Source organism: Aphelocoma coerulescens, chromosome 22, assembly GCF_041296385.1.
Source record: "Aphelocoma coerulescens isolate FSJ_1873_10779 chromosome 22, UR_Acoe_1.0, whole genome shotgun sequence".
Taxonomy (NCBI): Eukaryota; Metazoa; Chordata; class Aves; order Passeriformes; family Corvidae; genus Aphelocoma; species Aphelocoma coerulescens.
In genome coordinates, this window is record NC_091035.1 from 157,568 (window position 1) to 175,980 (window position 18,413).

The 18,413-nt window shown below is 50.7% G+C and overlaps 1 protein-coding gene and 2 long non-coding RNA genes across 7 annotated transcripts; 1 reads left to right on the plus strand and 2 right to left on the minus strand.

The window, feature by feature from the left end:
* The first annotated feature begins 1,474 nt into the window (after positions 1 to 1,474).
* On the plus strand, positions 1,475 to 10,828 carry CKAP2L (cytoskeleton associated protein 2 like). Its single transcript, XM_069035677.1, has 9 exons — positions 1,475 to 1,513; positions 2,634 to 2,700; positions 3,930 to 3,996; positions 5,487 to 6,592; positions 7,575 to 7,767; positions 9,464 to 9,619; positions 9,964 to 10,027; positions 10,314 to 10,461; positions 10,553 to 10,828. Exons 1-9 carry the CDS (start codon positions 1,477 to 1,479, stop codon positions 10,821 to 10,823), a joined length of 2,109 nt encoding a protein of 702 aa, XP_068891778.1. The 5' UTR covers positions 1,475 to 1,476; the 3' UTR covers positions 10,824 to 10,828.
* LOC138121822 (uncharacterized) lies at positions 6,602 to 9,434 on the minus strand. 3 transcript variants are annotated; one of them, XR_011156281.1, is made up of 4 exons: positions 9,134 to 9,434; positions 7,491 to 7,664; positions 7,117 to 7,375; positions 6,602 to 7,005 (listed from the first exon to the last, which is right to left on the minus strand). It is a non-coding gene; the product is annotated as an uncharacterized lncRNA (long non-coding RNA). The 3 variants fall into 3 exon arrangements; XR_011156279.1 differs by having other exon boundaries at positions 7,117 to 7,394; XR_011156280.1 differs by having other exon boundaries at positions 7,117 to 7,410.
* A 77-nt stretch (positions 10,829 to 10,905) lies between the features above and the next one.
* On the minus strand, positions 10,906 to 18,410 carry LOC138121821 (uncharacterized). Of its 3 annotated transcripts, none has more exons than XR_011156278.1 (3): positions 14,821 to 18,410; positions 11,672 to 14,091; positions 10,906 to 10,937 (listed from the first exon to the last, which is right to left on the minus strand). It is a non-coding gene; the product is annotated as an uncharacterized lncRNA (long non-coding RNA). The 3 variants fall into 3 exon arrangements; XR_011156277.1 differs by having other exon boundaries at positions 14,304 to 18,410; XR_011156276.1 differs by having other exon boundaries at positions 14,225 to 18,410.
* Positions 18,411 to 18,413: the final 3 nt, after the last annotated feature.

Here is an 18,413-nt window from a genome sequence, read left to right on the forward strand (position 1 = left end):
TCTTGGGTCATGGCGAGGAAAAGTGGACCCACAATCCTTTGAGAGACACTATGCAGATCTTTCTGTAACCCATTGGTCCGTCCCAGGCCCTCTGTAACCCATTGGTCCGTCCCAGACCCTCTGTAACCCATTGGTCTGTCCCAGACCCTCTGTAACCCATTGGTCCCCCGCTGATCCCCTGTATCCCTATAAAAGAAAGCCACCTAGCTCTGTGAGAGAGAGAGCTCGTCCCTGGATTTCCCCTTCGCCGGAGGGAACCAACAATAAAGCTACCTCTGTGCGGAACCAGCCACACGGGCCTCTCGTCTCTCTCTGGTCTGGTTTGGCCTGGAGGATGCCCTGCAGAGCTGAGCTGGAATCACGAGCTGACAATCACTAAAGAGCTGATAGCCTCTGCAAGGGCCCTCCTTTGCCAGCAGCTGAGAGGAAGACACTGGGCCTCGGGAAGGCGATCCCTTCCGGGACCATCTCTCCGGACCAGTCACCTCTTCCTGGGTCAGAGCCACGGACCCCCCCACCAGCTGAAATACTTACTTATTGTGCCCCCTTATTTATGATTGCTTTTAACTTGTATGTGGATGGAGGTGGAAATAAAAGGTTTTCTAGGACAGCATTGCTCAGCTCATTGCTCATGTGGGATAGGGTTGTGGATGGGAAAATCCTTCTGCTTTGGCTGCTTTTTGGGTGAAAACCCAGGGAGTGGGTGGCCACCCCACAGCCCGGGAACCATCCTGACTTGGTCAGACCCACGCAGGACCCTCCACCACCCTGTCTCCAGGCCCTCGGGATGGGGTGATGCTGTCATGCCCACACCACAGCTGGGAGGTGACTGGGGTGGGCATCCCTTGGTGGATCCCCGGCAGCCCTGGCAGCCACCTGGAGCTGTCACCTCTGAGCCAGCTGCTGCCAGCACATGGCATGCTGGACCACAGCACGGCAGGACAATGAGTGGCGTGGCGTGGCATTACAGGGTGTGGCATGATAGCACATAGTATGATGTGGTGCACCATGTCATGCAATTTCACACCACAGCATGCCTTCTGTGGCACAGCATGGTGCAGCACAGCATGGTGTGGTGTGGCACTGCGTGGTATTGCATGGCATTGCATGGCGTGCTATGGCATTATGTGGCATTGCATAGCATGGCACGGCATGAAATTGAGAGGCCAGACGCGGCACGGCATCGCACACCGAGCTGTGGAGCGTTGCGGCCTGGCACAGTCTGTCCCGACACGTCTCGGCACGGCGTGGCACGGCCCGTCAGTGCAGGGACCCACCCCCTCCCCGGCCCTCCCCTGTGGCTGAGGCCGCCGGTGGGGACGCGTTGTCACCGCCCCCATCCCTCCGACCAATGGTAGAGCCGCCGCCGCCGCTTGGCTCTCTGCATCGGTCGGTTTGAAGAAGGCGGTGGCAAACGAATGCGGCGTGACGGTTGCCGGAGCTGCGGGTGGTTGTTCTGCGGCGGCGGCGCCTGTGATGGAGCGGGCGGGACTCCCGGAGCTGGCTCTGAGGGGTACCGGTGCTGAGGGGTGCAGGCGATCGAGGGGCTCTGTGGGGGCAGTGTGGAAGGATTGGGGGCGTGTTGGGGGGGTCGTGCTGCTCTTGGGGCTCAGTGGAAGCCTTGGAGAGCAGAGGGGGCTTGACATATCCCTAAAGCCCAGGGCGAGATGTGGGTGATCGGGTGAGACTGGGAGAGTGTTAGGGACGGGGGCCCTCGGGATGGGGTGATGCTGGACGCTGGCTGTGCGGTGCCCTGGTGTTAGGAATTATTAAAGGATCAGGGTTAGGGTTAGGGTTAGAGTTAGGGTTAGGGTTAGGGCCTGTGTGAGAAAAACTCTGCAGGAGAAAATTCTTGTGTGAGAACCAAGCCTGAGAAACAAAGAAGGGAGTTTGAAGCGATGCAGCTGTGCTGATAAGATGTGCTAACCGGGAGAGAAGGGCGGGTGAACTTTGAATTCTTTTAATCATAACATAACTGTAGAAGTTTGCCAATGTAAGTCCAATTATGTAGAATATGTAGTACGTAGAAGTAGAAATGCACTTTGATAAGTTTTAAGGCACTTAAGATTTAACAAGCTGGTATACTATATAAGTGCCTCTGGATTGCTAAGAAACGGAGCTTGCTCTTATCAACCACATTGGTTTTGGACTGCAGTTTCTTCCCCCGCTGGAGTCCATGGACTTTTTTCAATTCCAACACCCTGGTGCCGCAGTCAAACTGGGAGTGTCGGAAGTATCCTTTCTCCTCCTTTTGAGACGCTCCTTGCTTTTCCCTCTTACTTGTGTTAGAAGAGGGCTTGGCTGCTAGTGGGTGCAGGCCTGCGGGATATACAGCGGAAACGGAATCATGGGCAGCATCTCCCCTTTCCTTCTGCAAACTGAGCCCTGCACAGCTGGGGTGTTGAGTGACATCACTCTGTGAGGGTCGGGAAGCTTAAGTGCCAGTGAGCTTCTGGGCAGTATCACGTGCATGGGAATTTCTGGGAGCAGCATTGCCAGGTTCCCCAGGCAGGGAGGTTGAGAGATGTGCAGTGTAGTGTTTGAGACTAAGAGAAATCCATTGTCACAGATATTTGTTCTTTGAGAACTGAGACCGTGCTGTGTGCACTGCATTTCCTGTCATCTCTCTGCAGAGCAACGGAGGAGCCGGCCGCAGAACTGCCAAGCAGCCAAGGAAAGGCTGAAGTGCCCAAGTGCAAAGTAAGTTAGGAGGATGTTGGGCTTGGATGAGATGATATGTAAAGGTCTGAGGTATAGCTGGCTCTCCCCACTGGCCAGTGTCTACCTTCTCTGGCCTGTGTACAAAGAACCAGCTCCTGCCAGGGCCTCGCTGTCTGGGCTCTGCCCCCACAGCACCCTGGCACTGGTCTATAGTTACTGGCAGCAGGAGCAGAGGGATGGTTTGAGTGCTGGCATTTCCCAGTGGCTGATGGTGTCTCTTCTGCTTATTTTATGAGTCTCTGTGAAACTTTCTCATCTCAGCTCCTGGCTCTGGCAGAACAAGCCTTGCTGCTAAAAACTCAGATTCAGAACGAGGTCTCAAGTAAAGGGTGATTGGAGTCTCACCACTGGTTTTTAATGGCAGCTTCCAGTGGCCTTTGGAATATGTTCATATCAGGAAGGGGTGTTTTCAGAGCATCTGGCAGGAAAATAGGAAGAGAAGAAGCAGGATCAAAGAGCAAACCAGTTCCTGTCACCAGGCTCTGGGAAACACCACTAATGTAATAGAAATGAGAGAAGATTCACGACCTTTCTTTTTGGCATAGGGCGGCACTTGGGCAGAACAGAAGATGATCCCCTCACTCTCTAGGCTCTTTCTCATGGAAAAATACTTGTACAGGCATTAATCTTCCCAGAGGGCTGAGCTGCTACCCTGGAGCAGAGGGATGGGAGAACTCCCCAGCTGGCTGCTGTCAGAGGGCTCCAGTTCTGTGAGGAGGAGAGGACAGGACTGTGGGAGCTGACAGTGGCCTGCTGTCCCACCTTCCTGCTTAGCTGCCAGTGCCTGGACAGCTGCAAGGCTTGTGGATCAGCTACACTGCAGTGAACCCCGGTCAGGACTCTCTGAGGCACCACTATGACCTGCAGCGTGGCAGCAGCATGACCCCATCTGTCTGTGACACACAGGGCAATTTGGGAGCCTCCAAACCACCTACCTGCCAGACAGTTGCCTGCAGGAATCATTTTGGTTAGCTTTGTTGTCCATGGAAGCTTTGTGACAACCTTGGATGTTAATGGTTTGTGTTGCTTTTCTGTTGCCACACAAAAGAATTAATAGTATGGGGTAGTATTCCTTGTCAGGTTTTTGATTTCTGAAAACTACTCCTAAGCTCCTGTGTCTGAGACAACCAGCAGTGGGTTAGATATTTAACTCTTTCTGCTTTTCTTACGGCTGATAAATAACCTGATAATTTGTTTGACTTTTACAGACACTTTTTAAAGAACTGGACTAATCACCTGAATCCACCCTTAGAGCCAGTTTCTAAACTCAAGCATGTAAGTAGGAAGCTTTTGGGTCTCTCATGCTTTAAGTGAGTCTGGGCAGAACAGGGTCCCCTGTCACGAATGAGTGTTTCATGGTTGCTTAAAGAATCATTGGCAAAGGTATCAGCAAAAGCAGGTTTAATATAAAAGTGAAAGCACGACAAAGTTCATTGTCAAGGTTCACTCTACTAACTGGATGGTTAAAGCACATAGAGAAAAAGCAAGCTAAAATCTAAGATCAATCAATCTCAAACCAAAACCCACTCAAAAATTACCTACGTGGAGGCTGGGGGAGTGAGGCAGGGGAAGGGAAGGGTGAGGATAAAAAGGAATAAGGAAGGTCCATTGAGTCACAAGATTCAGAGCGGACAGTCTTGTTAATCTGAGCACTGGACTTGACCAACAGTTTAGGCCTGAAGGTTTTAACAGCACTTAACAGTATTTATTGAATAGGTTAAATTAAACAATTTAACAAAGGATTCATACAGAATTTACTGCAGCACAACAGTAACTTGCTTACAGGCCTGACTTAAAAATCTAAAGTACTTAACCAAGGAAAGCCACATTCATGGAACATTTGCTGTAGCATACTTACACACATATAGACCTAAAGAGTTTGTACAAGGTAGATACCTGTGAAAAAACTTCCCCTCTGTTGCCTCTCGGAGGCGTAGCGACCTGGTTCAGGAACGGCACGACGACCACCTCAGGTCGTTCGGACCATCAGCTCACAGACACCAATGTGGTGGACGGCAAAATGGCGTTTATTCGTGGATTACATAGGGTTAAATAACCTGGGTTTGCCACGTCACTTCCTTCTGCTCACCTATCACCTGTAGAGGGGAGGGGTTTTACCTGTCCCGTACAACGCGATATCTTCCGAACGCCTGTCCCTAGTCACCTACACCCCCAAATTCAGTGAAGGACTCATGTTGATGCCTTTGTATCTTATCAACAGGCGAAGGGTTGAGCCTTGGGGAGAGGGGGCATTAGCCCAGGCTCTGTTGACATCATTTGCTGTTCCTCCAAGTACAGCAAACGTGAGAGTTTGCTGGCTCTGAGATGTCCTGCTCAGAGGGAGATGCTGGTCACAGCCCACAGCAGTCCAAGAGAGCTCAAAGGGTCTCACTCAGGATTGCTACTTACAGGGTCACAAGAGAATGTACTCTAGTCATAATAATTTTTCATCCTGGCTGCAATTCAGATCTGTAACTTGCTTTGAAAACCACATCCCCAAGTCAGGGTTGTGAGTTCCTGACTCCAAATGGGGGCATACAACAGACGGCTAAGTAGCTGGCAGTGAGTCAACTAATTATTTTTCAAAGGAGTTTAGCTTAGTTAGGAGTTTCAGTTTGGAAGACTGGTCCTTTGCCCATGTCCTGGTGGGTGTTGTGTTACTGTTCTGTTGACAGCTGCTTTGTCATGACTGTCCCCTGGGCCAGCTGTGAGGGTCTGACCAAGCTGCGGTCTCCTTGGAGCTGAGGGCTGCTTTGTCTTTCCAGATTGAGAGGAACCAGGAGGATGTTCTTGGGAACGTGATGGAGGGTGCTCAAGGGGATGGCAAGCTTGGAGCGAAATCCACGCAGCACTCTGGCCACACTGCTCAGCAGAAGCCTTCAAATACATCCCAGAGAGCAGCAGGGGTGTGTCCAGTGCAGCCGGGGAACAATGTGAGGCTTCCTGCTTCTGCACAGACCAGAGACAGGCTCCCACCTTCAAGCTCAGGTCACCTAAATCCAGAAAGGAACCAGAAGTCTGCACAGGATACTGTCACTGCAGCAGCACCTCAGGTGGGAAGTGACCACCCCCCTCCTGGAGCACCTCACTCCCTGAATGAGGGGCTGCAGGACAGGCTAGTCTGCCACAAGGAAAACCTCGGCCCACGAGCCTCCACACCCCCGGTGCTGATCAGAACTTTACAATCTGATGGAAACGGTCTCGGGAAGAAGAGAGTCTTGGCCCACAGGCAAAGCTCAGCCGTAACGTCAAGGCCTGTTCTAGGTCCAAAAGACAGAATTAGTAACTGCCAGGCTAAGGAAGAGCCAGTTCTGGATAAATTCAGGAAAACCCTGCCAGAGTCAAAGAGTGGATCTCAAAATACAAGTACCAGAACTCGGCCGTTGCAGCCCTCTCGGTTCCTTCCTGCTTCTGATAATTTGCTACATAAAAACCCAGGGAAAAAACAGGGAAAAACTACTACAGTGAGGCAACCTGTAGGAAAGCCACCTGGCACAGCTCCAGGGGGAAGTCTCAAGCACCACAGCCAACCTCCCCCAGTGAGAAGATTTCCCACCAAGCCTCCCACCTTGGGCAAGCCCGAGGGGACCACAAACCTGAAATCCAGCCTGAACCCAGGTGTCACTTTGCCAAGGCCCATGGTTAAAGAGGGGATGGACAGGAAGGAAAGGAAGGTGGTGCCTCCTGGACACACAGCAGCATCCCAAGGGACAGGCCACCCAAACCAGTCTTGCAGCATACACAACTCCAAAACTCCTGTACTTGAGGATGATTTGAGAAGTAGGAGAGATGAGCTTAAACCAGAGCTACCGAAGGCAAGTGGTATGCAGGCTAGGCGCATCCCAAGGATCCCATCAGCTGCAGATCGTAAGTAAGTGGCAGCTCTGGCCACCTGGGTCCTTGCCTCCAGGAAACAGCAGAGTTTAAAAGGCTTGACTGGGTGAGCCAGTACCATCCTGCTGAAAACAGAGTCCAAAGTCTTTTATCAGCGAAAGCGTTTTGGGAGGTTGATGCCCTGAAAAAGAAAGGGTTGGGGATAATGTTGGGTGTCACCCTGGGTGCCTCTCCCACCGATTCAGTAAGTGGAAGGAGAGTGTGTGGCCACTCTCCTGTTTTAGCCTCAAGGCTTACACTTGAGAGTGTTTTCCTTTCCCAGTCTAGAGCTCAGATGTGTTTCTGATATAGATATACTGATTGTTTTTGAGCAGCTGAAGTTGGCTAAAGGGAGATTCCAAGGAAAAAACAGCCAGCTCTTGCCAAGCTACTGTCTGCTGGGGTGGTGTGCTAGTTTGAAAACAAACCAGTGAGAGGCACCAAGTCAGAATAACAATTTAATGGAAATTAAAGAAAAGGAAAAGAAAGTAAAAGAAAATACTGACAGAGTCAAGATACAACCTGAGTCCCTGTTAGGCAGGGTAGTGGTAGCAGTCTGGTGGAACGGTGGCTGCAATCCTCTGAAGTGGTGATCCTGTAGTAGAAGGGGTCTGCTCTTCCTCAGCGGTGGCTGTGTAGCTCCTGTCCTCTGGAAATCCAGTGGAGCCCCCCTTTGGTGCTTAGAGTCCCAGTTATATCCACGATGGGATGCTTGGTTCCTCCCTCTGGGTGGAGCATCTCACAATGGGGTAATGAGTCATGAGGCCAAGTGTTGATTAGGCTCGTTAACAGAAGATAGTCTGGAGGGAGTTATCTCTGAGTTATGCAGCAGGACAATGATGGGCCATTAACAGAAAGATAGTCTGGGGGGAGGAGGCAAGGAAACACTGCCCCACCTGATTTCAACAGCTCATGAGGATGGTAATAGAATACCCCTCAACCCAGGACAGGTGGTAACTGATCTCTCGGTCCTTGGACAGGAAACAGCTGGAGGAGTGGTTGGCATCCAAAGGCAAGAAGTACAAGCGGCCACCGATGGTGCTGCTTCAGAAGCAGGCAGTGAAGCCATCCTGCAGAAGCGTCAAAGCAAAAGAGAAGCAAGAGAATCCAAAGCAGCACTGCCAAGCAGAGATCAACAACATACTAACTCAGTGCCTGAAGTTCGTTGAGGAGGTGAGAATGGGAAAGGAGCTGCTTGAACAAGCTTCTCCTCTCCTGGAGCATGCCAGGGGATGAGGGCCATGTCCCTCCAGTAGCTAAGAGGGGTTGGGAGCAAGTGTTCAGTTGCCAGAGGGGAAACACAGGAAAATAAAAGTCCTCATGAAGTTATGGGTAGGCCAAAGGCATGTGGTGAGCTGTGCTGACCGGGAGAATGGAGAGGTACCCTGTCAAAACGGACTGTTGTGGTTTAACCCCAGCCAGCAGCCAAGCCCCATGCAGCTGCTCACACAGTCCTCCACCAGCAGGACTGGGGAGAGAATCTTAAGGATAAAAGCCAAAGAATTAATGGGTTGAGATAAAGACAGTTTAATTGGGAAAGCAAAAGCTATGCACACAAGCAAAGCAAAACATTGACTCCCTGCTTCCCATGGTCAGGCAGGTGTTCTGCCACTTCCAGGAGAGCAGGGCCCCATCACATGCAGTGGTGACTTGGGAAGACAAACAGCATCAACTGTTTGTCAACTCCAAATGTCCCTCCACTTTATACACTGAGTATAGGGTCCAGAATATATCTTTGGTCTGTTGGAGTCACTTCTCCTGGCTGTGTTTCCTCTCAGCTTCCCACAGATCCCCTGCATCCTTGACAGTGTGGCAGTACAAAAAGTAGAAAATGCCTCGGTCCTGTGTAAATCTTGCTCAGCAATTATGAAAATACCTCTTGCCATCATTGTATTTAGCACAAATTCCAAGCACACAGCCCCATACCAACCACTGGGAAGGAAATTAATTCTACCCCAGCCAAAGCCAGCATGGGCCTTCTGCATGACACCAACGGTGTCCTGGAACCTGGCAGTGCAGTCTGCAGCAGCAGCCCAGGCTGATTGAGCCAACTCGAGGTAGATCCCTGGTGGGTGTCACAGCTTGAGGTATGGCCCTGGTGAGCTACAGTTGCTGGGACCACTGACTGCTAGCCCTGCTCCAGGTTTTACTGGCCCAAATTAATGCCAGCACTGGAGTCTATCCCTTGACACCCCTCTGGAATACTAGACTCACTTACTCCAGGGGAAGATAGAGGCAGGACAGCTTTTATCTTCCATGGTTATGTGTTGGAAATGAAAAAGAGTCCAACGACTCCGGCGGGGGGAGAAACTGCAGTCCAAAACCAATGTGGTTGATAAGAGCAAGCTCCGTTTCTTAGCAATCCAGAGGCACTTATATAGTATACCAGCTTGTTAAATCTTAAGTGGCTTTTAAAACTTATCAAAGTGCATTTCTGCTTCTACATAATTGGACTTACATTGGCAAACTTCTACAGTTATGTTATGATTAAAAGAATTCAAAGTTCACCCTCCCTTCTCTCCCGGTTAGCACATCTTACCAGCACAGCTGCATCGCTTCAAACTCCCTTCTTTGTTTCTCAGGCTTGGTTCTCACACAAGAATTTTCTCGTGGAGAGCCTTTCTCACACAGGCCTTTTGCTTGCAGGCTCCTGCTACAGTTCTTTTATTGATCCCATAATTCTATCAATGATCCATGTCCCTGATCCTTTAATAATATTGCAACAGTTATGTAGGAGACTTGCAAACCCAGACTTTTGAGGCCCTCCTCCTGGAGAGTGTTGGAGTGTTGGGAGCTGTGGTTAGGCACAGACTACTTCCTGGTGCACACACTCGTCCATGTCATGGATACCTTTCCCTTCTCCTTGCAGGGTGTCCCTGCAGAAGAGCTCTTGGCAGTCCTGTCCCATGTGCCCCAGGCAGAGAAATTTGCCAAATTCTGGATCTGCCAAGCAAAGCTGCTGGCCCGGAATGGCCCCTTTGACGTGTTGCAGCTGTACAGAGAAGCAGTCAGCGCTGGGGCTGAGGTGAGTGGGGCATGCCAGCTCTGTGTTCCCTGCCTCCACACTGGAGGGCTTCCTTGAGATCCAAGGGCCAGGTTTTGGGATGAGTTTAGCAGCATTAGTCACTGGTGAAAAAGTCACTTAGAGCTGCCTGTCCCATTCCATGCTGCAGGATGTGCCCATGCAGGGTGGGCACCTGGCCAGCTGTGCTGGGTGCTGATGGGATCCCACTGGGCAAAGGGGAATCCTGCAGCCTCTTCCTGCTGTCCTCAGCGATGCAGCAAAAACCTTTCCTCCTATTCAGCTGTAACTCTGGTCTCCATTCCCATGCCAGATCTGCTCTGACCCATGTTCTGCTTTTCCTGCAGCCAGTTGAGGAACTCAGGGAAACTGCTCTCAATATTTTGAAGGATGCAGGCCAAAACTTGGAAGGTAACCTGAACATTGTGGGGCCGGCTGGAGCACGGGTAGGTGGCGTCTCCCTGGTGTTCCCAGCCGGGAAGCAACGCGGTTTACAGTCCGTTCCAGCACCTTGTGTCCCTCTTGACGAGTGTTGTAAAAGGCTGGAATCCTGATCTCAAAAATGGGACAATGTTACTCTGCCTGGGCTAGGGAGGGTCCTGGACTGGCAAGTCTCTACAGCCATGCGCCCTGGCCGCTGTCCAGAGTGCCAGCTGCTGCTCTCTGCAACTGCATTGCCCTTTTCCTCTCCTGCCAGGAGAAAAGGCCGAGGAACCCGTTCCTTGGGGGCCTACGACACCTTGTCCAGGTGAGAGGCAGCCCACAGCATCGACTCCAGGCCTGGTGGGGAGGCCCCTGACCTCACTTCCCCCCTCAATCAAGTTACAGGTTACATCTGCATCCAGGTAAGGCTGAATCTCCTGCTCCTGGTAGCACGCACCCTCCATGCCAGTGCTCCTCCACAGGGTTTAACCAAGGCTCTTGTCCTCTCCATAGAGGAAGGGAGTTCCCAGAAGGCCCAGAACTGAAATTTTTGACGCCCGTGCGGCGCTCGCTACGGATTGAGCGAGCTGTGAGTCTCTACCCAGAGATGCTGAAGGACCATGACCCTGTGGTGTCATCCCTCAGGGAAATCTTGGATGCTGAGGAGGAGACTTGCTTCTTCTTCCGGAAAAACCTGGCTTTGCCAGAAGTGACAGAGCTGGAGGATTTGAGTTCATATACTGTCGCGGGTTGGGTTTGTAACCGGGCGGAAACACCAATTTAATATAGTGGTTTGGTCTAAAATACTCATTACTGTTTATCTTCTGTGAGATAAGAATTTGGAGAAATGCAAAGCAGGCACCAACTTGAATGAATATAAAGAAGTCTATTAACAGACCTAAAAGAAGAAAAGAAAAAAAATTATACCACCTTTAGAACTCTCCTCCTCCCCCCACCTTCCTCCCTTCTCCCACTGACAATGTAAAGACAACCCTTAAGATGTTCAGTCTGTTTACCACTTCCATAATAACCTTGTTCAGTCCATTTAGAAAGAGAAGTCTCTTTTTGCTCGTGCTATGAAAACAGTATCACACCGAGACAGCCACCCACTTCCAAATATTGTTCAGTCCATTTAGGAAGAGGAGTCTCTCTGCTTGCGATGTGAGTCCCTTCCCCCGACTTGCAGCTTTTCCCGCAACTGCTTTCGAGGGTCCACTCTTGAAGTTTTTCGGGGTACAATTTTAAGGTTGAGCTGTTCAGAAAAAAAAGAGGCCCTTCTCCTTCCCTGGGAGCAAAGGGTCATCTTCATCTTTGAGACTATCACTGGAAGCATCTCTAGGAATTGAGGTTTTTCTCCTTTCCTCTTTGGAGCAAAAGTCCTCATCTGGTTCATCTGGTTCATCTCTCTCTGTCCAAACTTCTCATGAAATTACAGCTGCGTCAGCATCTGCCTATCTCAGTGCAGGTGCTTCTGCTTATGAGTTGAACACTCCACCCCCCATATCTTCATGAAATTACAACAGGATACTCTGATATATCATAGCTTCACAACAGACTTTCAGCTTTAAGCATCTCCTCTCTCTCTTCCCTCAGGTTTTCAGCTCTTCACAGCAATAAAAGGGTTAATCTCACCTCGGCCTTGCAGCTGGAATGTGGCTTATCGCAGTTGGTCACCTGACCTCTGCCGGACAGAGGTGCCGCTTTGCTGAATCTCGGCCGCAGTGGAGGGGGGGGGTTCCGAGCCGCTCCGGCTGCCCACGGCAAGGCAGTGGGGGGGGTTCCATGGCTGGAACAGGCCCATGGCTCCAGGCTGGCCGTGGCCCGGCCCGGCCTGGCCCAAGCAGGGCCTGGCCGGGCCTGCTGGCCCCTGCACGGGGCCTGCAGCCACCTGTCCCAGCACCGGAAACAAGAGAGAGCTGGGGTGGGAGTTTGTCTATTCTTAAGTGTGTATCACAGAGGCGGTCACAACTTTAAGTGGCTTAAAGAATTGTCCATATTCAAACTGGCCACTGATAGGTTCTATCAGGTCCCAGAGGAAACTGTAAGCACCCCTTAGCAAGGATATCCCTTCCGGGACTATGCTTGCTAACCTATGACATTCTCCACCCCTCGCCTCTGTGAAGACACATTTAAGAATTATTATCAAAATTACATTCAACTTCTGCTATATTCCACCCCTAGGTAGTTCAGTACAATTACAATATAAGTTTCTCACTATCATGCTACTTAACTTATGACCTAATACTTGCTTTGCCCAGTATTCCTCCTAATTAAGCTTTATCTCACAGATCTCATCAACTGCCCGCATTCACCACCATTTTGTCGCGGGTTGGGTTTGTAACCGGGCGGAAACACCAATTTAGTGTAGTGGTTTGGTCTAAAATACTCATTACTGTTTATCTTCTGTGAGATAAGAATTTGGAGAAATGCAAAGCAGGCACCAACTTGAATGAATATAAAGAAGTCTATTAACAGACCTAAAAGAAGAAAAGAAAAAAAATTATACCACCTTTAGAACTCTCCTCCTCCCCCCACCTTCCTCCCTTCTCCCACTGACAATGTAAAGACAACCCTTAAGATGTTCAGTCTGTTTACCACTTCCATAAATAACCTTGTTCAGTCCATTTAGAAAGAGAAGTCTCTTTTTGCTCGTGCTATGAAAACAGTATCACACCGAGACAGCCACCCACTTCCAAATATTGTTCAGTCCATTTAGGAAGAGGAGTCTCTCTGCTTGCGATGTGAGTCCCTTCCCCCGACTTGCAGCTTTTCCCGCAACTGCTTTCGAGGGTCCACTCTTGAAGTTTTTCGGGGTACAATTTTAAGGTTGAGCTGTTCAGAAAAAAAAAACAGAGGCCCTTCTCCTTCCCTGGGAGCAAAGGGTCATCTTCATCTTTGAGACTATCACTGGAAGCATCTCTAGGAATTGAGGTTTTTCTCCTTTCCTCTTTGGAGCAAAAGTCCTCATCTGGTTCATCTCTCTCTGTCCAAACTTCTCATGAAATTACAGCTGCGTCAGCATCTGCCTATCTCAGTGCAGGTGCTTCTGCTTATGAGTTGAACACTCCACCCCCCATATCTTCATGAAATTACAACAGGATACTCTGATATATCATAGCTTCACAACAGACTTTGAGCTTTAAGCATCTCCTCTCTCTCTTCCCTCAGGTTTTCAGCTCTCCACAGCAATAAAAGGGTTAATCTCACCTCGGCCTTGCAGCTGGAATGTGGCTTATCGCAGTTGGTCACCTGACCTCTGCCGAACAGAGGTGCCGCTTTGCTGAATCTCGGCCGCAGTGGAGGGGGGGGGTTCCGAGCCGCTCCGGCTGCCCACGGCAAGGCAGTGGGGGGGGTTCCATGGCTGGAACAGGCCCATGGCTCCAGGCTGGCCGTGGCCCGGCCCGGCCTGGCCCAAGCAGGGCCTGGCCGGGCCTGCTGGCCCCTGCACGGGGCCTGCAGCCACCTGTCCCAGCGCCGGAAACGAGAGAGAGCTGGGGTGGGAGTTTGTCTATTCTTAAGTGTGTATCACAGAGGCGGTCACAACTTTAAGTGGCTTAAAGAATTGTCCATATTCAAACTGGCCACTGATAGGTTCTATCAGGTCCCAGAGGAAACTGTAAGCACCCCTTAGCAAGGATATCCCTTCCGGGACTATGCTTGCTAACCTATGACATTCTCCACCCCTCGCCTCTGTGAAGACACATTTAAGAATTATTATCAAAATTACATTCAACTTCTGCTATATTCCACCCCTAGGTAGTTCAGTACAATTACAATATAAGTTTCTCACTATCATGCTACTTAACTTATGACCTAATACTTGCTTTGCCCAGTATTCCTCCTAATTAAGCTTTATCTCACAGATCTCATCAACTGCCCGCATTCACCACCATTTTGTCGCGGGTTGGGTTTGTAACCGGGCGGAAACACCAATTTAGTGTAGTGGTTTGGTCTAAAATACTCATTACTGTTTATCTTCTGTGAGATAAGAATTTGGAGAAATGCAAAGCAGGCACCAACTTGAATGAATATAAAGAAGTCTATTAACAGACCTAAAAGAAGAAAAGAAAAAAAATTATACCACCTTTAGAACTCTCCTCCTCCCCCCACCTTCCTCCCTTCTCCCACTGACAATGTAAAGACAACCCTTAAGATGTTCAGTCTGTTTACCACTTCCATAATAACCTTGTTCAGTCCATTTAGAAAGAGAAGTCTCTTTTTGCTCGTGCTATGAAAACAGTATCACACCGAGACAGCCACCCACTTCCAAATATTGTTCAGTCCATTTAGGAAGAGGAGTCTCTCTGCTTGCGATGTGAGTCCCTTCCCCCGACTTGCAGCTTTTCCCGCAACTGCTTTCGAGGGTCCACTCTTGAAGTTTTTCGGGGTACAATTTTAAGGTTGAGCTGTTCAGAAAAAAAAAACAGAGGCCCTTCTCCTTCCCTGGGAGCAAAGGGTCATCTTCATCTTTGAGACTATCACTGGAAGCATCTCTAGGAATTGAGGTTTTTCTCCTTTCCTCTTTGGAGCAAAAGTCCTCATCTGGTTCATCTCTCTCTGTCCAAACTTCTCATGAAATTACAGCTGCGTCAGCATCTGCCTATCTCAGTGCAGGTGCTTCTGCTTATGAGTTGAACACTCCACCCCCCATATCTTCATGAAATTACAACAGGATACTCTGATATATCATAGCTTCACAACAGACTTTCAGCTTTAAGCATCTCCTCTCTCTCTTCCCTCAGGTTTTCAGCTCTCCACAGCAATAAAAGGGTTAATCTCACCTCGGCCTTGCAGCTGGAATGTGGCTTATCGCAGTTGGTCACCTGACCTCTGCCGAACAGAGGTGCCGCTTTGCTGAATCTCGGCCGCAGTGGAGGGGGGGGGTTCCGAGCCGCTCCGGCTGCCCACGGCAAGGCAGTGGGGGGGGTTCCATGGCTGGAACAGGCCCATGGCTCCAGGCTGGCCGTGGCCCGGCCCGGCCTGGCCCAAGCAGGGCCTGGCCGGGCCTGCTGGCCCCTGCACGGGGCCTGCAGCCACCTGTCCCAGCACCGGAAACAAGAGAGAGCTGGGGTGGGAGTTTGTCTATTCTTAAGTGTGTATCACAGAGGCGGTCACAACTTTAAGTGGCTTAAAGAATTGTCCATATTCAAACTGGCCACTGATAGGTTCTATCAGGTCCCAGAGGAAACTGTAAGCACCCCTTAGCAAGGATATCCCTTCCGGGACTATGCTTGCTAACCTATGACATTCTCCACCCCTCGCCTCTGTGAAGACACATTTAAGAATTATTATCAAAATTACATTCAACTTCTGCTATATTCCACCCCTAGGTAGTTCAGTACAATTACAATATAAGTTTCTCACTATCATGCTACTTAACTTATGACCTAATACTTGCTTTGCCCAGTATTCCTCCTAATTAAGCTTTATCTCACAGATCTCATCAACTGCCCGCATTCACCACCATTTTGTCGCGGGTTGGGTTTGTAACCGGGCGGAAACACCAATTTAGTGTAGTGGTTTGGTCTAAAATACTCATTACTGTTTATCTTCTGTGAGATAAGAATTTGGAGAAATGCAAAGCAGGCACCAACTTGAATGAATATAAAGAAGTCTATTAACAGACCTAAAAGAAGAAAAGAAAAAAAATTATACCACCTTTAGAACTCTCCTCCTCCCCCCACCTTCCTCCCTTCTCCCACTGACAATGTAAAGACAACCCTTAAGATGTTCAGTCTGTTTACCACTTCCATAAATAACCTTGTTCAGTCCATTTAGAAAGAGAAGTCTCTTTTTGCTCGTGCTATGAAAACAGTATCACACCGAGACAGCCACCCACTTCCAAATATTGTTCAGTCCATTTAGGAAGAGGAGTCTCTCTGCTTGCGATGTGAGTCCCTTCCCCCGACTTGCAGCTTTTCCCGCAACTGCTTTCGAGGGTCCACTCTTGAAGTTTTTCGGGGTACAATTTTAAGGTTGAGCTGTTCAGAAAAAAAAAACAGAGGCCCTTCTCCTTCCCTGGGAGCAAAGGGTCATCTTCATCTTTGAGACTATCACTGGAAGCATCTCTAGGAATTGAGGTTTTTCTCCTTTCCTCTTTGGAGCAAAAGTCCTCATCTGGTTCATCTCTCTCTGTCCAAACTTCTCATGAAATTACAGCTGCGTCAGCATCTGCCTATCTCAGTGCAGGTGCTTCTGCTTATGAGTTGAACACTCCACCCCCCATATCTTCATGAAATTACAACAGGATACTCTGATATATCATAGCTTCACAACAGACTTTGAGCTTTAAGCATCTCCTCTCTCTCTTCCCTCAGGTTTTCAGCTCTCCACAGCAATAAAAGGGTTAATCTCACCTCGGCCTTGCAGCTGGAATGTGGCTTATCGCAGTTGGTCACCTGACCTCTGCCGAACAGAGGTGCCGCTTTGCTGAATCTCGGCCGCAGTGGAGAGGGGGGGTTCCGAGCCGCTCCGGCTGCCCACGGCAAGGCAGTGGGGGGGGGTTCCATGGCTGGAACAGGCCCATGGCTCCAGGCTGGCCGTGGCCCGGCCCGGCCTGGCCCAAGCAGGGCCTGGCCGGGCCTGCTGGCCCCTGCACGGGGCCTGCAGCCACCTGTCCCAGCACCGGAAACGAGAGAGAGCTGGGGTGGGAGTTTGTCTATTCTTAAGTGTGTATCACAGAGGCGGTCACAACTTTAAGTGGCTTAAAGAATTGTCCATATTCAAACTGGCCACTGATAGGTTCTATCAGGTCCCAGAGGAAACTGTAAGCACCCCTTAGCAAGGATATCCCTTCCGGGACTATGCTTGCTAACCTATGACATATACCCTCAAGAGCTCTTGAGGGGTTCCCAGCGGGGGCAGGCCGCCTGCCCACTGTGCTGCTGCACTGACTGCTCTTGCTGCCCCTCAGATGTAGAGGCGAGGGGGATGGCACTGTATCAAATATCTAAATGCTGGTTTAAATATATTAGAACTTGCAGTAGAGATGTGTGTCAGCTAGTGAGTGGTGTGGAGACACCAGCTGTGTCTCCTGGGATTGTCTCCCCAGGACTGCTGCCCTCTGCTCCTCTGCCACAACACACACTGTGGTTTTCCTGCTGTAGAATGGTGTCAGTTGGACTGCAATATTCCAGGTACCTCCCAGTGTTCAGAAGCAATGTCCTGAGGAATGTTCTCTGGAGCTGCCTTGTGGCCTGCCTGGACAGCATCTGTATGTCCCCTACTGAGAGGCATGTGCAGACCTGGTGTCCAGAGGCACAGGTGGTTGTGCCTGAGGGGCTGGGGGACCTGCAGTGCTCCAGCAGCTTCTGTGCAGGTCCCAAGACTGATAGCAGCACCCAGGGTTGCAGAGAACCTTGGGGTGCAGCAGGCCAGGCCCCCAACACCTGGACATGGTGGGGGTCTGGGGACAGATGAGCCCTCTAAGTGCACTTGGGCCCCCTCTGCTGCTGTCCCTGCACTTGGAGCAGGTAGCGGCACAAGGTACCAGGCAAGAGGTTGGTGAGGGGATTGGCAGGTGCTCTCTGCTGTGAACAGTGACCATATGGCAGCTGCAGAAGGGGAGCCCTACTGTCATCCACCCAGCCCCAGCAAGCAGTGGTCCTGGTCCCATCACGGTCTTTTGCCTCCTCTCTCCCTCACAATGCACCTAACCCCAGCCTTGACTCAGCATCTCCATCGAGTCATGGATGCTGGAAGAAGTCTCGGAGCAGTGTGCTGGAGTTCTGGCATGGGGCTGGCTCCACTCTGTGGAGTGCTGCTGGCCTGGCCCTCCTCTGCAGCGGTGGGGAGAGCTCGGGGCTGCCACCTTCTGCCCAGGGGCTTGCACTTGTCCCAGCTGCTGGACAAGGATTTGGGGAGTGCCCTTTGCCCCCACCTCTCAGGTGCAGGGACAAAGCAGTTTTCCTTTAAAACAGTCAATTTTATGTCTCTTTGGTGCCAGGAGGTTTGAGTATCTTTATAAATAGAAAAGGGTAGAAAAAAGAAGAGGGGAACAGCTGGTGAAGAGGGTTCCCCTGGAGCAGCTGTCACCTCCAGAGCCCCACTCCCTCCACCCAGCACTGCAGTGCTCATGGCCAGGCCCAGAGACTAAAGGGGCAGGAGCTGCTGGGACCCCGACTGCTGCGGTGGGGCTTCCAGTGATACTGGAGCAGTGGCACTACCCATTCACCCTGGTGTTGGGTGGCCCCAGGCTGGCATTGAGCTGGTGGGAGAAATATGAGTTAAAGGGGCACCAGGCAGATATGAGTTAAAGGGGCAGGAGCTGGCAGGCTTGGGGGGGCCCTCTCCTGGCTCTGGGCACAGTCAGGAGAAGGTCCCAACTGCCCAGGGACAGGTATGACAGGGGCCATGGGTCAGGGCCACCAGTCAT

Coding starts and splice junctions, on each gene's coding strand:
- CKAP2L (XM_069035677.1), top strand. CDS start 1,477: ATGGAGCGGGCGGGACTCCCGGAGCTGGCTCTGAGGG. Junction 2,701..3,929: donor CTGAAGTGCCCAAGTGCAAA/GTAAGTTAGGAG, acceptor TGACTTTTACAG/ACACTTTTTAAAGAACTGGA. Junction 10,028..10,313: donor TGCAGGCCAAAACTTGGAAG/GTAACCTGAACA, acceptor CTCTCCTGCCAG/GAGAAAAGGCCGAGGAACCC.